This window comes from Dipodomys ordii, unplaced genomic scaffold (genome assembly GCF_000151885.1).
Source record: "Dipodomys ordii isolate 6190 unplaced genomic scaffold, Dord_2.0 Scaffold88, whole genome shotgun sequence".
Taxonomy (NCBI): domain Eukaryota; kingdom Metazoa; phylum Chordata; class Mammalia; order Rodentia; family Heteromyidae; genus Dipodomys; species Dipodomys ordii.
Window position 1 is genome coordinate 8,059 of NW_012267304.1, and position 20,532 is coordinate 28,590.

General features: G+C 38.4%; 1 protein-coding gene across 1 annotated transcript; it reads left to right on the forward strand.

Annotated features, from left to right (window-relative positions):
* Window positions 1–810: 810 nt before the first annotated feature.
* Fam199x (family with sequence similarity 199, X-linked) lies at window positions 811–20,176 on the forward strand. Its single transcript, XM_013025853.1, has 6 exons — window positions 811–1,319; window positions 8,483–8,702; window positions 15,348–15,497; window positions 15,841–16,002; window positions 18,288–18,554; window positions 19,945–20,176. Exons 1-6 carry the CDS (start codon window positions 1,123–1,125, stop codon window positions 20,113–20,115), a joined length of 1,167 nt encoding a protein of 388 aa, XP_012881307.1. The 5' UTR covers window positions 811–1,122; the 3' UTR covers window positions 20,116–20,176.
* Window positions 20,177–20,532: the final 356 nt, after the last annotated feature.

Here is a 20,532-nt window from a genome sequence, read left to right on the forward strand (position 1 = left end):
TATACATTGAAAATCTGGAGGTGTTTGCCTAGAATACAGAAAAGAGAAGTGGTAGGAGGAAAGAACAGTATGTGACACCTAGTAAGTTGAACAACTTAAGTTCCATAATGTAGTTTCAGTGGTGGTGGTGAGTCATATCTGGTGTGTGTAAGCTTTTTTGGGAGTTGGGGAAGGCTTCCCAGAGGAGGAAGCATTTGGAATGAGGCTTTAAGGATAAGAGGGGGAGAACTGGCCAGGAATTCCAAGCAGAGTGCATAATTCATGTCAAGACATCAAGTAGAAAAGAGCTGTATATGTCCCACAGTTCTGAGTAGCTGGGTGGCTGAAGTGTAGGGTTCTTGCCTTGAGGCACCAGAGAGCAAAGTAGGGATTTTTTTTCTACTCGACCGCTTTCTCCTTTTGCTCATTGCACAGTTCTGGGCACACAGACTACTGGAACTCAATAAATACTTGTTGAACTGGCAGAGAGTGATGGGAACAGGGCATGTGGACGCTTTTCTCACGCACCTGCCGTATAAGTCTGGCAAAGCCCTTTTCTAAGGGGCTGCCGTTTGCTATTTAGTCATCCAGCGGTAGTGGAAAAACAGGAACAAGTTTGGGAGAGGCCTTGGCCTTCCTAGAGTCAAATCCTCGATTCAAGGGGGTTAGAAGGCGGGGCTAAACTGAGGCCAGAAGGGCCGAGTCATGCGGGTCTGCAGCAGCGAAGGTTCAGTTCCTCCTCCGCTCCAGCAGGGGGCGAGGGGAGCGGTTCCTACTGTCCTTCCCCTCCTGATCGACGTCAGGCGGGCTGCAGCGAGTGGCGAGAGCAGTGGGCGGGGTCCAGGCCGGGCGGCGGCGCTGAGCTCGTGGGCTTGGCTGGTGCGCGGCGGTGGCGACGACGGCGGCGGCTGCGGAGGCCACTGAGGTGCTGACTGGGTGTCTGCCGGCTGTTTTAGTCTCGGGTAGCTTCGGTACGGCCACTCATACCTCCCGTAGCCGCGAGCTACCGGGCTCGGCCTGCCTGTGAGCTGACGCGGGTGCCCTCGGGAGCGGCGACCGCGGATAGGTTAAGAGTGGGGGCAGGGGCAGGCGCGCGAACAGCCCAAAGCCAGAGAGGGAGCTCAAACCCGGCTGTCTTCAACCATGTCCGACGAGGCGTCGGCCACTACTTCCTATGAGAAGTTTCTCACCCCTGAGGAACCCTTCCCGCTCCTGGGACCCCCTCGTGGCGTGGGCGCCTGCCCCAGCGAGGAGCCAGGTTGTCTGGACATCAGCGACTTCGGGTGCCAGCTGTCCTCCTGCCACCGCACCGATCCGCTCCATCGCTTCCACACCAACAGGTACGAAGGGCTTTGAAGGGCCAGGGTGGGCTCCGCACACCTCTGCAGCGTGCCAGGGAACAGGGTCGCGCCCTCGCTCGGTTCCGGCTTGGTCACTGTGGACTGAGTTTCTGGTCGTCCCCTCCCCCACCTTCTACTACTATCCTTCCCCTGGCACCCTCCCTGCGCTCCGATTCTCCTTAGGACTGACTCTTTACTGGCGTTCTATCTTCATTTCTTCCCTTCCCTACATTTTCCTCCAACCCTTTCCGTCCCCCCCTCCCCCATATGTATCCTGAGTATCTCAAACCCGCACTCTAAAATTTTAGGTGCTCTTCTGTTTACAATCATTTCTAAAAGTTTAACCCCTTCCATTTGCGCAGTGCATAGGGCTCAACATCTACCTATTGGTCGTTTGAAAGTATTTTTAAAGATAGTACTCCCTTGCCCAAAATTTTACTCTTACAGTCCTCTCCTCACCACTACCCCAACCACAGTTTTGTTGTTGTTTTTTAAATTAGAGCACTTGGAAATTATTCCATTCTTCCTTTTCCTCCTCCTTTTTGAACTGTTTGCCTTATTTTTGTGAACTCTCCCACAAGGTATAAACATAAATCTGAAACATTCTTTTCTGTAACATACCCACCAGGGTTGCTCCGCCAGTGCACTCGGAGAGGGGGAGGGGCAGAACAAGGCTTAGATGCGTTTGTTTGGAAGATTTATCAGAGAGTGCATCTTCTATCTTGTTTTATTAGAAGACAGTGTTTGGGACGATTCTCTCTTGCACATATTCTCTCATGCATGTATTACAGCAAAGGTTGAAGGAAATTTGAAGATGCATTAGATATAGCCTTCACTTTTAAAACAGCCTGGTATTTGAGAGCCATGTAAATGCTTTGACTAGTGTGTGGACAAATGACTAGGACCACAGTTCGTCTATGGAAATCCTGGAGATAGAGTCGTTATGATTTTTGACAACTTTCCTGAATTTGATCAGATTCTTCCACATTTTAAAATCTTTTGTCTATTTCCCCCTCATCTCAATCTAGATTTACCTAGCTCTTATGCCAAGCACAAGGATCAGGATTCTTAAACAAAAACGCTAGTCTTCAGAAACAAGATACTATAGTTAAACATTCAGAACATCAGCATAACATTTCTAAAGGAGATGGCAGTGTGTTTCTTACAGGCACTCTATATCCTCCTTACAAAAATGAAGAAACAAGCCAGGCGCTGGTGGCTCATGCCTGTAATCCTAGCTACTCAGGAGGCTGAGATCTGAAGATCACGATTCAGAGCCAGCCCGGGCAGGAAAGTCTGTGAGACTCTATCTCCAATAAACCACTTGAAAACAGGAAGTGGTGCTGTGGCTCAAGCGGTAGAGTGGTCATATTGAGCTGAAGAGCACAGGGACAGCAGCCAAGTCCAGAGTTCAAGCCCCATAACCGACCAAAAAAAAAAAAAAGAATGAAGAAACAGGCCCAGAGGGGGGAAAAAAAAGAAATGAACCTAGATTACCCCTTTGGACCCAGAGATGGATCTTGGATCAGAACTAATGGATCCAGTGTTATCAGTGCTCACAGTAGTTTCATAGACTAACCAACAAGCTTGTAATATTGCTGAAATGAAGTGTTTAAAGTTATTTACATAGAAAAAGAATATAAAATTATTTTTGCAGATATTTAAGTATTGTAGTAGCAGTACCATACCCAGGAAAGTAAAATGTTTTCAGAATTAGCCTGCTGTGATGAGTGAATATACAGGTTAAGGGTAAGCATTGCTAAAATGGATGGTGATGGAGAGTGAAGCAGTGAAAATAGTGCATTACTTACAGCATGTTCTATTCTTTCTCCTCCAGAGGTTTTTCTTGTGTTTTCCCCTTAAAGATTGGTAAGGTCAAGGCTGTTTGCCAGAATGGGTCATTGAAGGTAGTAAGAGGAGGTTCCTGTTAAGCTCTACTTTATCCAAGTCAAGCATTATTTTTCCTACTTAACTGCCAGCTTTTAAAAAGCTCTCTGTCTTCTACCCTACTTTGGAATGGGAACAGGGGGTCTTATTTTCTGTATGCTTTTCAGCAGAAAGGAGAAGAAGAATTAGCAATATTTACAACAGATGTTTCTGCCCTAAGCCGCCTTGTTTGTTTTTTTAAATCTTTTTTCCTAGAATGTTCTGCCTCTTTATCACTCAAAATGTTTTGATAGAACTATATGCTATGAGACATTTCAGGGAGCTGCAAATACATATGTGGGCACAGTTTAATTTGTGGTCTTTTATTTTAGAGGTGAATATGTCAGTTTTTTTTCCACATAATTTGCAAAATTCAGCAACAAACCAAAAACCAAGTATAAATAGTTGTATACTAAATTCTGCTTTGGGTTTTATTCATTGCAAAACTTTTATTGTATATAGAAAGCTTATCAGTGGGTAGGTAACTTTACCTTTATTTTTCTTATTTGTTATAGGATAAGAAAATAGGGAGATTGTTTTAATAAGGCCCTTTATACAGGCCTGGTGAAAATGATAACTTCATGCCTGCTCATTTAATGAACTCTGGGCTATATTTGCAGTGTCACTAACCAAGAGAGTCATGGCACTATTACTAATGACCTCTAAAGTTGAATGCATGCACCGTTCTGATTAGTCAGCATGTAATAGAAGTTGGCATGTCACTTTTGTAGGCTTAGTAAGAAATAAAAACAGCCGTTTTTTTTAGAACTCCATTTTCCAGGTGCAGTAGTCTACACCTGTAGTCTCAGCTACTCACGAAACAGGTGGGAGGATCCTTGGAGACCAACCTGGAAAAAAGTAAGATGCTATTTCCTCCAAAAAAAGGAGTTTATTATCTAATTGGGTTTGTCTAGGATTTTGGAAAAATAGAGTACAAATTTAATAGACTTAAACCTTAAATAAATGTCATTGTTAAATAAGCATGTGTTTAAGACATTTTATTTGGTTTGGGGGACAGAGTTTTTCTGTTTTAGAGTTTCTGATATTGATAGGTCCTATCATTAAATTGTGAGATGAAAGAGGTTGATACAAATTACCAGATGAGGTATTCTCTTCATCTTTCAGAAGTACATCAATACTTTGACTTTACACTATTTTGAAAAAAATGTGTGCCATTTGTACACTTTAGGAATACTTGAACACTCAGAATAAGTCATTTGTGTAAGATTTTAAAGCCCATTTCAGTCACTATTAACTAGAAAAATCCTCAAACTATTGTGTGTCTGTTTTGTGGTGCTGGGATCAACTCAGGTATGCCAAGCATTTGCCTTAACCAATAAGCTACATCTGGCCCCAGCCTTTTTGGTGTGCCTCTTGTCCCAGCCCTATTTTTCCTATCTAGGTATAGAATTAGAGATAGAGAGCAGCTATAGGTTGTTGGTGGGAGAGCTACATGGAAGAAATTTGGTTTAGGGACTTTGAAACAAGTAGTGTAGGTGGGCGCAGCTTTGGCAAAACATCCACATTAATAATACAAATTTGGGAGTAATCAACAGAAATTCTACTAGTGTGATAGGCATGAAACCATAGGTTATAATAGTTGAGAGACTAAGATTATTTAGTAAATTTAGCAGGGAATGTAGTGATAATATTTTTCTTTGTTTGCTTTTTTCTTAGAATAAAGATTTTAGCTCCTTGGAAGCAAGCCACAAGAAAGGAAAAAGTTGGGAATACAGAGAGTGGAATGAGTAAATCGAGTTATTAAGTTAAATACCATATCATTAGGGTTCATATCAGCATTTTTCTTTTCAAGTTTTGGAGAAAGTTGTGCTTAGAGAATGTTATACTTGTAGCTAGAATTCTAATGTTAGGTAGTTTTCTCGTAGTGTAATGGGATGTAAGGGCTTGTAAACTTGAATGATTTAATGCTGAGCTGACATTGGCTTAAAAATGTCACATCAGTTTAAAAGAGTTACACTTAAATTTTTTGGTAAAAGCCCACTAAGACAATTGGTGGCATGTAAAGACTTGAAGAAATAACATAGTATTTTTCTAGTAAAGAAGGAAGTTTTAAAATGTACACAATTCAAGAAAATACCATTTAACAAAAGATGAGGAAAAATCTAATAATAGGTAAATCACAGGCTTATTTTCTGGAAGTCATTATTTCAGCAGCTTATTTTCTGGAAGTCATTATTTCAGCAGCTTATTGGTATTGGAAACACTAACTCCATTATCTCTAAGATTAAATCCTTATGCTACTGGCAAACTGATGAAGATTATCTCATTAATAGCATCTCATTAGTGAAAACATACAAAAGAAAACAGATGGATATATTTCAAGACAAAAAGGTTCTAAAAATCTGTCCTAAGTTCTACAAACAAAATATAGAATGAGGAACTTAACAGTCATTAATGAAATATTAATACATAGATAAACACCATAGCAAAAATAGTACATATTTTATTTATTTTGAGACAGAATCTTGCCCAGACTGGGTCTCAGATTATGAGATCCGCCTGCCTCTGCATCCAGAATACTGGGACTTTAGGTATTTACTGCCATGCCTTGCCTGGTTAATAAATATTTAAAATTTTGATCTTTGCATTAATAAAAAATTATATAAAATAAGTTATATGCATGTTTCTGCCCTAGGAATAAGTTTACAAAAATAAGAATTTTATGCCAGGCATTGGTGGCTCACACCTGTAATCGTAGCTACTCAAGAGGCTGAGATGTGAGAATTGAAGTTCTAAGCACAGGAAGGAAAGTCTGTGAGACTCATCTCCAATTAACCACTAGAAAACAAGAAGTGGGACTGTGGCTCAGAGTGGTAGAGTGCTTGTCTTAAGCAAAAAGAGCTCAGGGCCAGTGCCCAGGCCCTGGGTTCAAGCCTCACAACTGACCCCCCCCCAAGAAAAAAGAATATTAGTGACTTGGAGGTTGTGATGAGATGAATTTTTTTTGGTATGTTGACTGGTGAACATGAAATTGGTGCAGTTTTTCAGAAAGTTGCTTGTGTAAATGTGCTAGGACCCTTAGAAATATATATATATATAATAAAATAAAGAAATATATATATATATTCTTTGATTGGTTAATTATCTTTAAGTAGTATCTATCATTAGGGGAATAAAGTAAACAAAATGATATATTCAATAAATGAAATATAATACAGATACTGAAATGTTTCCAAGTAATATGTAGGTTGAGCGATCCATAGGACAAAAATCCAAATTCTAAGCCATTTGAATTCTACCATGTTTTCATATATTAATTTGGAGTCAGAATAATAGGTGCATTAAAAATAGTGTATAAAATGTATAAAATTATCTTTAGGCTATGTGTATAAGGTACATGTGAAACATAATAAATATTGTATTTAGACTTAGTTTTCATCAACAGTATACCTCATTATGTATACACAGATACTTCAAAATCAAAAAGAGTCCAAAATGTGAAACATATTTAGTCCAAGTCATATAAAGGATATGCAACTTAGCAATGAAAATATTCAGCATATAAGAGAAAAAAGCAGAATACTAAAAGCACCAAGCTATTATATGTTAGCTATAATAAAATTATTGGTCATTTTAATCTTCAGTCCTTTTTAAAATTTCAACATTGGGGTACTGCATGCTTGCTAGGCAGGCATTACCTCTAGAGTTATTCCCCAACCCCATTTTTTGTCTTTGTTTTTCAGATTGGGTCTCTATTTTTTCTGGTATAGGTCAGCCAAGGACTGTGATTGTCTCACTCTGTCTCTGTAATACCTGATGTTAAACTGTTCACTAATTTGAAACACCACACCTAGTTTTGTGGGGTTTTTTTGAGATAGGGTCTCACTTTTTGCCTAGGTTACCCTCCAACTGAAATGTTCCCATTTTCTCAATCATCCCATATGTACCTCTCAAATAGTTAACCTGTGTGTATGTGCATGTGTACTCATGTGCACGTGTGTCCGTACTGGGGCTTTTTTCTGTTAATGTTTGGCACTCAGCCACTTGAGACACACCTCCACTTCCTGCTTTGTTGTGGTTAATTGGAGTTAGAAGAATCTCATGGATTTTCCTGCCCAGACTGAGTCCAAATGATGATCCTCAGATCTCAGGATCTTGAGTTACTAGGATTATAGGTGTGAGCCACCAGTGCCCATTATTAGTGCACTCTTTTCTTCATGTAATATCACAGCTGTGACCTTGTAAGACATTAGTGTGTATACAAGAGCCACTTTGTTAGATTTCTATTTATGTATTTTGTTGGTGCTTTTCTTTGCTTTGAATGGTTCCTCTCATCCTTTCATTTAATAATAGTAATTGGTCCCATGTATTGAGCATTTTTATGTGTGCTAAGTTCTCTGTTTGCATTCTCATAATCCTCACAGTAACTCCCTTTTAAATATGGGAACATAGGCTTGGAGAGCTTGTGATTTGCTTAAGATCAAATAGCTAGCAAATGACAGAACAAGAATTTTAACTTGGTGTGACTCTAGAGCTTACTCATAACTACTGTGCTATACATTTTATTTATGGATGAAAGGTCTACTTTATTCTTAGTTTGTATATCCCTTTTCAATATTATTCAAATTTCAGACACCTAAGGAAATAGTATAATGAGGCCTTTAACAATAATTTACATACAGTATTATACTTATACCCTAACCATTCTCCAGACTCTTCCTTATTACTTCAAGGTGAATCACAGAGGCTTATTTTATCCATAAATATCTTAGTATATTTGTTACAGGTTTTCTTTTTTGGTGGTACTGGGGCTTAAACTTAAGGCCTCATGTTTGTCAGGCACTCTACCTCTTCAGCTGTGCCCAGGCCCCAAAGTAAAAGCTTTAACAAAACCCCACACTGCTGGGTAGCGTATCTCTGTAATCCTAGTTACTCAGGAGGCAGAGAGAGATGTGAGGATCACAGTTTGAAGCCAGCCTAGGCAGGAAAATCTGTGAGACTCTTATCTTTAATAAACTACTTAAAAATGCCAGAAGTGGCACTGTGTCACAAGTAGTAGAGTGTTATCTTTGAGCAAAAGAAGCTCAGGGACAGTGCCCAAGCCCAGATTTCAAGCCCTAGGACTGGCAAACAGAAAACCACCCTCCTCCCCAAGCCCCATACTACCATTATACCTAAAAACACATTTATCCTATCATAAATATGTCCTGTTGATATTAACAGGTGTATAGCTCTCTAGTTCCTGTTGTGATTTCTTTTGTATTTTGTTTTTGAAGGTGGAACCTAACTTCTTGTGGAACAAGCGTTGCCAGCTCAGAATGCAGTGAGGAGCTGTTTTCATCTGTTTCTGTCGGAGATCAAGATGATTGCTACTCCCTGTTAGATGATCAAGACTTTACCTCTTTTGATTTATTTCCTGAAGGGAGTGTCTGCAGTGATGTCTCTTCTTCTATTAGCACCTACTGGGATTGGTCTGATAGTGAGTTTGAATGGCAGGTGGGTTTTAAAATTTTTATTGACATCATTACTACATATATAGAAATACAAATTTCACTTTTAATACTTTCATCTCTACCTCAAAAATATTTAAATTGGATAGGATTTATATTCTTTACCTTTTAGCCTTCTGATGTTATAGGCAACCTTTTACAGGTTTTCATCTACAAAGTAATCAGTACTTTTTTATTTTAATTTTTTTATATATTTATTGAAAATGTTGTACAGAGGGGTTACAGTTACATGAGTAGGGTAGTGAGTACATTTCATAGCAAGCATTGTTATCTCCTCCTTTGTTTTCACAAAGTAATCAGTACTTTTTTATGCATGAATCCACACAATTTTTTCCCTGCTTTATAACAAATAGCCTCATATGAGGGTTATGCTATTGTATCTAATACCATAAATTGTTATGGTCATAAATGCATAAATTTGGTTCTGTTATCAGAAATGTAAAATAACTGTCATTTTATAATTTCTACATTCTTTTTTGCCTGACAGTTTTTTCTTTTTGTGGTACACATAACACATAACATGGCCTCCTGGCAAATTGTTTGGAAATGCTGCCTTATAATGAGTGTACTCTTACCAGAAAATGCTGATTATTTTATTGCAGCATCCATTTTCTGATTGTAAAATGCATTAACATTTAAAGTAATTTACTTTGCATACACTAAATGTTTTATTCAACCGATAAACTTGAATGCTTGCTATGTTTGAAGGCCATTTGAATACTTAGTTGTATTCCAAAAGATTAGTCAAACATTTTTTTATTAAAATACTTTTATCTGTATACTCAGCACTTGGGAGGCTGAGGCAGGAGGATAAGTTTGAACCTGGCATGTGTCATTGAAGAAAGTTCTACTCAATTGTGTGTACCACTGTTAAGAGTTAAGTTACAAGTGTATTTACATGTGCAGATAGGCTCCTCCTTCATCCACTGTTTAGCTCTATACATTTTTGTCAGCTGTGTGGCTTGAACTCAGGGCCTGAGTACTGTCTTTGAGCTCTTGCTCAAGAGGCTAATAGTCTACCACTTTGAGCCACAGTGCCACTTCTGGTTTTCTGGTGGTTGTAGAGTCTCATAGACTTTCTTGCTCCTGCAGGCTTTGAACTGTGATCCTCAGATCTCAGCTTCCTGAGTAGCTGAGATTACAGGTTTGAGATACTGGCACCAGTACCTATAATTTTACTGAATTTATTTGTTAATCTTAATTGCCCCCCCCCCCGGCCAGGTTCTTTAGAATTTTCTATGTTTGAGTTAATGTCATCAGTGAATAGACTGTTCCCTTTTATTCCCTCCAATCCCAATGACTTAAAAAAAAATGGCAGTGCAGGGTGCCGGTGGCTTACGAGCCTGAATTCCTAGCTACTCAGGAGCCTGAGATCTGAGGATTGCAGTTCAAAGCCAGCCTGTGCTGGCTCTTATGTTCAGTTAACCACCAGAAAACTGGAAGTGGTGCTGTGGTTCAAGTGGTAGAATGCTTGCCTTGAGCTGAAGAGCTGAGGGACAGTGCCCAGGCCCCAAGTTCAAGCCCCACAACTGACAGAAAAAAAATTGGCAGTAATTTTTAATCATGTGATTTATTTGGAGTTATTATCACTCCTAATGTTACAAGGTGGCACACATTTGAAATTTTTAATAGCTGATTTCTTCACTAATTTCATGAGTGGTTAGAGTAGAAAAACATACCCAGCCGCTCACTGTTAATGTGCATGAGTGATTACAGTGTTGGAACAGATAGCAGGCCTGCCTTATTAATGTGTTTTCCCACTCCTGAAATGGGAGTCTGGGTACTCAGTTTCCATGGATATTTACCATTTAAATATGCAGGGTGGTTGAAAATGCTGTCTCGTCTTTGTCGGAGCTCAAAATAATGAGCAGTGAATTATCCAAGAGGATAATTACAAATTACATGTTAGAATTAATACAGAGTAAAACTCACTATAGTTTTAAAGTTCATATTAACTTTGTTGTGGCTAAAAACTACCATCTGTTTAAATCTTTTTTAACAGATGTTTCTAATGCTACTAAAGTAAATATTAATAACTTACAGATTCTCTGGGAAGAGAAATTCTTAACTACTTGATAAGGCAGTATTTTAACCTTAGAATGAAGTTGTATCTTAACATTTGGAGTAACATCAAAGCTTCAGTTTTACTGACAGTTTTCTTTTCTACTAGTCCCTTCATTATAGATATATTTGACTAGTCTTTAGCCTGAGAAATTATTTCGATTTGTTCAGCAAGAAAACTTATAAAATCTAAAGTGAATAATTTGCTGTCTTATTTGAAGCCTGTAGGCGCAATCTGAAATTACACATCAGCTGTTACTCATAAAATTCTGCTGTATCCTGCAGAAAATATGGCAGAAATTTGATTTAATTCTCTCTATGTGTCACAATTACTGATTATAATATAAATATACCATATATTGCCCATGAAAAATACAGGATGGGACTCATTAAACATTTTTATTCTGAAATATACTATCAGTTATGAAGTAGAAAATTGCTGGTCTAGAAAATATACAGGAGACCATGCAGTTAATTCTCCTATACAGCTGCTACTCTCATCCTGCAATTGACTATTTGACATCAGCACTTAGGTGACCTTATTATTTAATAGTAACCTATTATCTATCGCCGCTTCCAATTACAGTGTTTCTACAGGAAAAATACAGATTTAGCTGTGTGACAATTTATAGTGTAGGAAAAATGTCTATTGTATATTCAAAGACTATTTATGCTTGCTTCCTTTATCACTATAGTCTCCACATCTTGAATTCTTCCTTCCCTTCCTCCCACCTTCCATCCCTCTGGACACATCTGGTTTTTTTGGGGGGGGCGTCCTGGGGGTTGAACTCAAGGCCTGGGCACTGTCCCTAGCCTCTTTTGCTAAAGGTTAGCACTCTCCCACTTGAGCCACAGCACTACCTCTGGATTTTTCTACTTATGTGGTACTGAGGAATCAAACCCAGGATTTCATGCATGCTAGGCAAGCAATCTACCACTAAGCCACATTCCCAGCCCTGGACACATCTTTTTAATGGAAAGAATCTAGAGAGTCAATAGGAATGCAGAAAAAAAGAATTTTGTAACTAATTGCAAGAACTATCCATTATGGCAGAGAAGTAATAGAAGCCACCCAAAGAAAAGCAGGTTGCATGATTTCCCTCATTTGTAAGAACTAGAATATGTCTACAATATTCTTAACAAGAGATCTCAATAACCCAACTGCTTAGTGCATAGGATCATATATAATGAAGCGATCAACATGAACTCCAATATATGAAAACAAGAGGTTCTTATTAGGCCTTGTATGTAGTTTGTTTTTTCCCCCACTGTTCCTCTTGTATATAAGATTGTTCAATATGTGGAAGGGAAAGGGAATCACAGAAACAGCAGGACAAAGGATGAACTAAAGCAATATAGATACTCACTTGACACTATGCTGGATATGAACATTACAACTTTGGGGGGGAGGAGAATAGAGAGGGGTAAGTGGGAGGCAATGAGGGATGGGGTAACAATGATTAAAAACAAATGTACTCATTACCTTATGCAACTGTAACCCCCCCTGCTCAATCACATTTTCGATAAAAATAAAATATAAAAAAGAGAAACCAGTATTCTTCAGAGATGCTTTTTGGAAGAGATGGGGCCTGCTGTGATATAGAAGGGAAGTATGCATGGTGGTTTAGAGCAGAACCTCTTGAACCTCATCTGCAATGCTTAGTAGCTTTTGACTTTGGACAACTTGCCTAGCCTTTCTGCTAAAATTTCCTTACTTGTGAAAAGAGAGATTTATAAGAGTACCTTGAATTATTGTGAGAGAGTAATATGAAATAATTGAAGTAAAATGCCCTGATCAGTAATAATCTATTGCTTGGCAAATTTAGCTAATATTTATTAGTGTATACATTTTTTTTGTTGGTTGTGGGGCCTGATCTCCGGGCCTGGGTGCTGTCACTCAGCTCTTCAGCTCAAGGCTAGCACTGTGTACCCCTTGAGCCACAGCTCCACTTCTGGCTTTTTCTGCTTTTGTGGTGCTGAGGAATCGAACCCAGGGCCTCATGCATGCAAGGCAAGCACTCTACCACTGAGCCACCTTCCCAGACCCTAGTGTATACATTTTTGAAAGCATCTAATTTTATCATTTTCTTTCCCCCTCATATACAAATTTTTCTTTCCAAACTCCATCTAGGGCAAGAATACAGGGAATAGTTGTAAGCATTTCATATGTATCCTCCTTTAGATTCTGTCATTAGATGTGTAAGCCTCCCTGGACATCATTTTCCGTATCAGTTGAAGTTGTTGGACTAGAAGAACTACAATATTGCTTCAGTTTTCTTCCTGTAACAATGGAAGTCTTTGAGTATGTCACCCTAGATAGGTTGTCTGATGAGGAAATATTACCCGTTTTCTTATGATCTTGACATCTGAGTCCTTAACTATTCAGCTTTGTACATTGCTTTTCATGAAGAAAAATTTCAGACCTGTTCCCATGTTTTTTCTATTTTTGCTTATTTTTGTCCAGGCCCAGACCAACCTCTTTCTATCCAATTCCAAGTTTTCCTCACTTTGCTTTGTCCTTATGGTGCCTAGGTGCTGTCCCTGAGCTCTTCAGCTCCAGGCTAGTGCTCTACCACTTGAGCCACAGCACCACTTCTGGTTTTCTGGTGGTTCATTGGAGATAAGAGTCTTATGGACTTTCCTGCCTGGGCTGGCTTTGAACCAAGATCCTCAGATCTCAGCCTCCTGAGTAGCTAAGAATTCAGGTGTCAGCCACCATTGTCCAGCCCTTATAGTGCTTTTTAACCAGTTGTTTCCTTACACAGTTTGGTACTTAGAAACTGTTAGAGACCAAAGCCCTACTCTTCTACAAGTCATGAGGCAGCTTCTGGTTCTTCTGTTGAGGTATCAATCCCTAGCACTATTTTTGTCTTATATTTTTTTCATCTTGCTCTATTTTTTAAAATGATTTCATTAAATTATTCTTACTTGATTGCCTTTTCCTTCTTTCCTCTCTTTCTTGTGTGCTGGCACAAGGGCTTGGACTCAGGGCCTAGGTACCGTCCATGAGCTTTTTATACTCAAAGTTGATGCTCTACCACTTGAGACATACCTCTATTTCCAGCTTTTGCTGGTTAATTGCAGATGAGAGTCTCAAGGACTTTCCTGCCCGGGCTAGCTTCAAACTTCCATCCTGAGATCTCAGCCTCCTGAGTAGGTAGGATTAGAGACATAGCCAAACTCCTTTTACCTCTGCCATTCTGAAATGCTACCTTGTAAAGCTTTACTTAGCCACTTTAGCAAAATGCAACTTTCTTGAGTTTTTATTCTACCTTTTAAAGGGCCCAAAGCACAGACCCTTGAAATAGAAATAGCTGGTGCCAAAGTTCAGATTATAGTTTTAAACCCTATAGAACCAAAAAAGCAATAAAAAGGTGTTGTTTTTTTTGTCTTGTAACCATGAATGCATTATGTTTGAAAATAGTAAGATGCTCTTTTCGAAGAGGTTTTGTCTTTTAGCTGGATATCTTAAATATATTTATATAAGTTAAATTTATTCTGGCTTTTGAACCTGATTATACACTTAACACTTATTGTTTTTCAGGTATGTATATATGTCCAAATTCATTCAAATGTATACTAAATATTTACAGGTTTTCATTTATCAAGTATGCACACTTTCAGTATGCAATAAATATTTTTCTGTTTGTCTTTAAGCTGATATTCTGTGTTTAGGCTTGTTTTTATTTCTACTTTAGTCTATTTTCTAATTTTATTTTATACTACGTGTAGTCTTTTTTTTTTTTGTCAGTCGTGGGGCTTGAACTCCGGGCCTGGGTGCTATCCCTCTACCACTTGAGCCACAGCGCCGCTTCTGGTTTTCTGGTGGTTTATTGGAAATAAGAGTCTCATGGAGTTTTCCTGTCCCGGCTGGCTTTGAACCGGGATCCTCAGATCTCATCCCCCTGCGTAGCTAGGATTACAGGCGTGAGCCACTGGCACCTGGCTAATAATTGTAGTCTTTAAAGTGTTTTGCTTTATACCAACAGCATATTTTAAATTAATTGCTTTGACATTGTTAATACAGACTTGAGGACAAGAACCATGTATTATCTGTCTTTACATTGACAATATGTCTAGCACAATGCTGGAAAAAAGCCAGTTAGTGACAGCTTACTTAGAGTTCCTGAGGTAAAGAATGGTACTACTTCCTCATTATGCTATGGGAGCTTTCTGTAATATGGGCACATATAATTTAAAAACCTTAATGATGACTATTAAGTCAACATTTTATCAAGTTTTCAATACAATTTTAACAATTTTAAACTTTTGGAAAACGTAGAATGAATGATGTTGATATTGCTGCTTTGTGTAAAGTATGTGTGGATCAGATTAATGTCCTCTAATTCAGTGTTTTCTATTAGTCTTATATTAAAGTAATGTGTTTATTTTTTGATACCAGGTCTTGTATAGTTCAAGCTGATCTGGAACTCACTATGTAACCCAAGCTAGTCTTGAACTGAGTATGTTCTTGCCCCGACCTCCCATTGCTGTGATATAGGTCATAGCCACCATGACTGGTTAAAGTAACTTTAAATTTATATGTAAAATTCTTTTTATTTATATAAAGTTGCCAGGCAGTGACATCACCAGTGGGAGTGATGTACTTTCTGACGTCATACCTAGTATTCCAAGTTCACCTTGCCTGCTTCCTAAGAAGAAAAACAAGCACAGGAATTTAGATGAACTTCCTTGGAGTGCAATGACAAATGATGAGCAGGTAACATATTGATACTCTTTTATTTAAAAAAATATTTTTACTTGTATAAAGGGTTTTTATACGACATGCCAATTTATGACTATAATGCAAACATGTTGATATTCTTATGTTGATATTCACATATATGTGGAGAACATGTGAAGTTGATTTTATTACCTACTTTACAGCTACTGATTGAATTCTTCAGAAAATCTAAATTTTAGCATTAACTAGTTCTTAGAAACCCAGTGTAGATAATACAAATATTTACATATCAGCTTCTGATATATAAAAAACATTGCACTGAAATATTAAAGGATCACAGATTTAAGCTTGATGTTTTTTGCAATTTTTAATCATATAGGTGGAATACATTGAGTATTTGAGTCGGAAAGTCAGTACTGAGATGGGCCTCCGTGAGCAACTTGATATTATTAAAATCATTGATCCTTCTGCTCAAATCTCACCTACAGACAGTGAGTTTATTATTGAACTTAACTGTCTCACAGATGAAAAACTGAAGCAGGTATGTATCGTAAATGCATGTTATATAGCTATTAAAGATACCACCACCTTACAAAATGTAGACTTGGATAATCATATGTACCTAGAAGTTAAGGTCAAAATCACTGTTGTGAAATGTCAATTAGCAAAGCTAATGAGAGGGCTGGGAATGTAGTTTAGTGATACAGCCTAGCATATACAGTTCCCTGGGCTTGATTACTAGTCCTGTGAAGAAAAAGTAAATAGGTTGTAACATTTGAGAACCTCATGGCTTTAAAACTTATGGCCATCTCACCTGAAAGTACGTTTCTGGTTAATGTGAATCTAGAACTTGCTCCTCAGTTGTATAGACTTTCCAGCTTAATGCATCATTTAAGGGATTGTTAAGCATACTAGAGATATATTGAAAAAAACCAAAGCACTAATTAACAGCTGTGCACAAGAATTATACTTTGGTAAACATTTGAGCTGGGAGATTTGAATAGTTACAGAGTAATTAAATTTTGACTAGAGTGAAGCCTAATGAATTTTCTCTTAGCTATTCTGAAGTGAGCATTTCTGTTACCTTTCAAATATAGTTTTGTTGTGTTTTTCCTTGATATTTGGCTTCTACTTTCAAAAATACTTTTTGATTGTACTAGGTTTGAGCTCATGGTCTCATGCTTGCTAGGCAAGCTTTCTACTGCTGAGGCACACCCCCAGCCATTTTCTACTTTAGGTTTGTTTTGCACTTAAAATTATGGAAATTTATAGTATTTCTCCCAACAGATACAGACTTTTCCACACTCACACTCCAGCCATTTTAATTAGTATGATAAATTGAGGCCTAGCATTTCAGACTAATAACATTAGCCTCTGCTGAAATTTAGCAAAATAACACCATAATCATAGATACCATCATTAATTAAGTCATCATTAGTAAAGATCTTTACCAAATGCTTCTTTTCATCGATTGAATTGTTAGTTTCAGTTTCTGTAAGTCCTAAATTCTGAAAGCTAATAGCCTTCCATCCACCACTGATTACAATTTGTAATGATTTTAATATCCACATTCCTATTGTGTTTTCTAGAGTTGTGAACATTATCAGTTTTGAGATAACTGTTTCTGAATTCCGGGATTTCTTCCTTTTTGAGATAACTTTCTGAATTCCACAATTTCTTCCTCTTTTGGCATTTTAAAATCGTTTTTGTAAAGGTGATCTACAGAAGGGATTGCAGTTATATGGGTCAGGACAATGTCACCCCTTCCTTTGCTTTCTTCCAGTTTTTCCCTCCCATCCCCATCCACAAGTTGTATAGTTCATTTTTAACATAGTGTGCAGTGAGCACCACTGCTCATTTGTTCTCCCTCAGTCCCTTCATTTCTGTGTTCCCCCTTACCTGCTCAAAGACACCTAAATAAGAGCAAAATAAAACAAAAATAGCAACAAAGAATAGTAAAAAACCTTGTTTTCATTTCTTGGAGTGCATTTCAGTAAATATTATTCCCTCATTTGTAGTAACTAGAATGTGCCTATAAATCTTCAAGTAAACACACTAGATGGTAAAAAAAATATACAATGGGACATGATAAATTATACTGGTTTCTAGGCACTCACACAGAATGAGACCAAAACAGAATATTCTTAGGACAGGATCACCAAGGCGCAATAAATAGGTGCATCTTCCTTTATTTTATTTTATTTTTTTGTTTCTAGTCTTGAGGCTGGAACTTGGGACGTGGATGCTGTTCCTGAGCTTTATCTCTCAAGGCCAGTGCTCTGCCACTAGAGCCACAGTTGCACTTCTGGCTTTTTGGTGATTAATTAGCAATAAAACTTTCCTGGACATTTCTACCCTGGCTGGCTTCAAACCTTGATCCTCAGATCTCAACTTCCTGAATAGCTAGAATGACAGGTATAGGTCATTGGTGCCTGACTCAAATTCAGAGATTTCTTGTGTCCTTATATTTTTTTTTGGGGGGGGGGTCCGGTCGTGGGGCCTGAACTCTGGGCCTGGGCACTGTCCCTCAGCTCTTCAGCTCAAGGCTAGCACTCTACCACTTGAGCCTTAGCGCCACTTCCGGCTTTTTTTTTTTTTTTTTTTCTTTGTGGTGCTGAGGAATCAAACCCAGGGCCTCAGGCAAGCAAGGCAAGCTCTCTACCACTGAGCCATCTTCCCAGCCCCTATGTCCTTATATTTTAACTTCTATATCTGCGGAATTTAGACAATCTTTTGGATTAAGGACAATATGATTTTTTTTCCCTCCAGCATCTTGAGGATAAAACATCATGGTACAGCACTAACCAGATTTATTTGTATCTGAAGGTCAGAAACTATATCAAGGAGCATAGTCCTCGTCAACGGCCTGCAAGAGAGGCCTGGAAGAGAAGCAACTTTAGTTGTGCAAGCACCAGTGGAGTAAGCGGTGCCAGTGCCAGTGCCAGCAGCAGCAGTGCCAGCATGGTCAGTTCTGCAAGCAGCAGTGGGTCCAGTGTTGGAAACTCTGCTTCAAACTCCAGTGCCAACATGAGTCGAGCACACAGTGACAGCAACCTGTCTGCAAGTGCAGCAGAGCGGATTCGGGATTCAAAAGTAAAATGCCTAATCAATACAAAACTCTATCTTTCAATACTAATATTAGTACTCTTTGATTTAAATCTCTTCAAGAGTGAAATTTTCCCTGCTATCTAGATGCCTGTGGGTCTTGGTTTTAATTGAATGAGCAGGATGCTCTACTGTTGAACAAAGCATTCTAGCTTGAGTGCTTTCAAGTACTTTTTTTGACCCACATCTATCAATTTCAATTTTTCCTGATTTTATGTCTGTTTTAAGTAAGATATTGATGGAAATAATGAGTAATCTTCAAAATTGCTTTATTGACTGCAACTCATAATTGAGCGAATCTCACTATGTTGCTGATGTTGCTGTCTATTTGCTCCTAAGAATGTTGTGTATGTCTTTTGTGTACTTGTTAAATGTCTTCTTTATGTTTTAATCTTGACCGTTTTCTTCTTAGGTAATTTTTAAATGTAATAACGATTTCTGTAATTTGTTTGACTTTCAAAATTGGAAAAAAAATCCTCCGTGATATCCTTTTATACTTAAAAAACCCCCAAAAAGGTGTTAGTGTATATGTACATGGGTAAGCAGAGGAGTTAGGTCCTTTGCAGTTGCATAGAATCTGGAACCAATTTAAAGATGAAAGGGAACCCTCTTTGGGAAACTAATGGTCACTTGAAGATACACAATAAACTCTTCCCTGGCTCTTAAATCAAAGTACCAGGAACAGCAGGCTTTGTGAGTTACCAAGCTATCTTTGTGGAAATGTAATCATTCCATTTTTCCATCTATTCAGTAACAAAGACTGGAGTATCCACTAGGATTCTAATGGCCTTTTATTTTTGGCCTTTTTTTTTTTTTGGTCAGTCGTGGGGCTTGAACTCTGGGCCTGGGAGCCATCCTTCAGCTCTTCAGCTGAAGGCTAGCATTCTACCACTTGAGCCACACTGCTTCCTCTAATGGCCTTTTAAGATGGTATTTGCTGTTATGAGAAAGGCATCATCCTTTCCCAGTAATGGTAAAATGGCTAGCCCTTTTTAAAAAAAGTGAGAAGTATAAGGTGAAGAGATTGGGTCAATGTTCCCTTCATTTTATATTCAGTATTGCGCCCCCCTGCCGTATTAATTTTGAATTTGCCATGAATTGATACCAATGTGTACTGTAACTAAGTCTTCAAAGTGTCTCGTTACCTATATGAGGGCAAATGATCAAGAATCAACCCTGCCTAGTCAAACAGCATGAAAGTAGAATCTTAAAATATCATTTCCAGTTCCAAGCCATATCTCACTTCAATTGTTATAAGAATAGTACTTCAGGGAAATTTTCATAAGTCCTACCATTCAGAAAATAGAGAATCTGATCTACAAAACACATTGGGTCCAAGAACTAAACCTTACTAATCTAAAACTTTTCACTTTGACAGAAGAGATCCAAGCAGCGGAAGTTACAGCAGAAGGCCTTCCGCAAAAGGCAACTGAAGGAGCAGAGGCAGGCCCGGAAGGAGAGGCTCAGTGGGCTTTTCCTTAATGAAGAAGTGCTGTCCTTGAAAGTGACAGAGGAAGACCATGAAGCAGATGTTGACGTTCTGATGTAATAAGAATGATTCTATGAGCATTCTTTCCAAGCATTATTCTATCTTTATTAGTTTACATGCATCTTGGCCAAAATTTTGGTTAGGGTTTTGCTGGTGTACCTTTAACAGTTTAAACCAGTGGTTCTAAGAGAGTGGTCCCAGGACCTGCAGCTTCAGCATCACTCAACAGCTTGTTAGAAATGCATACTGCTGGTTCTACTTCAGACCAATCAAACCACAAGAGTGGCAGCATAATTGTGTTTTGTTTTAACCAGTGTCAGATTATTCTGGTACACATTTTGGTTTAAGAACCATTGGTTTAAGTAAGTGTTTTGACCATTTAAACTTTATGGTGGGATTTTTCAAAGACTAGTATTTCTACAATTTTAGAGATTGCAAAGTACTGACAAGTAGTTTATTATATCAGTGTGTGTACAT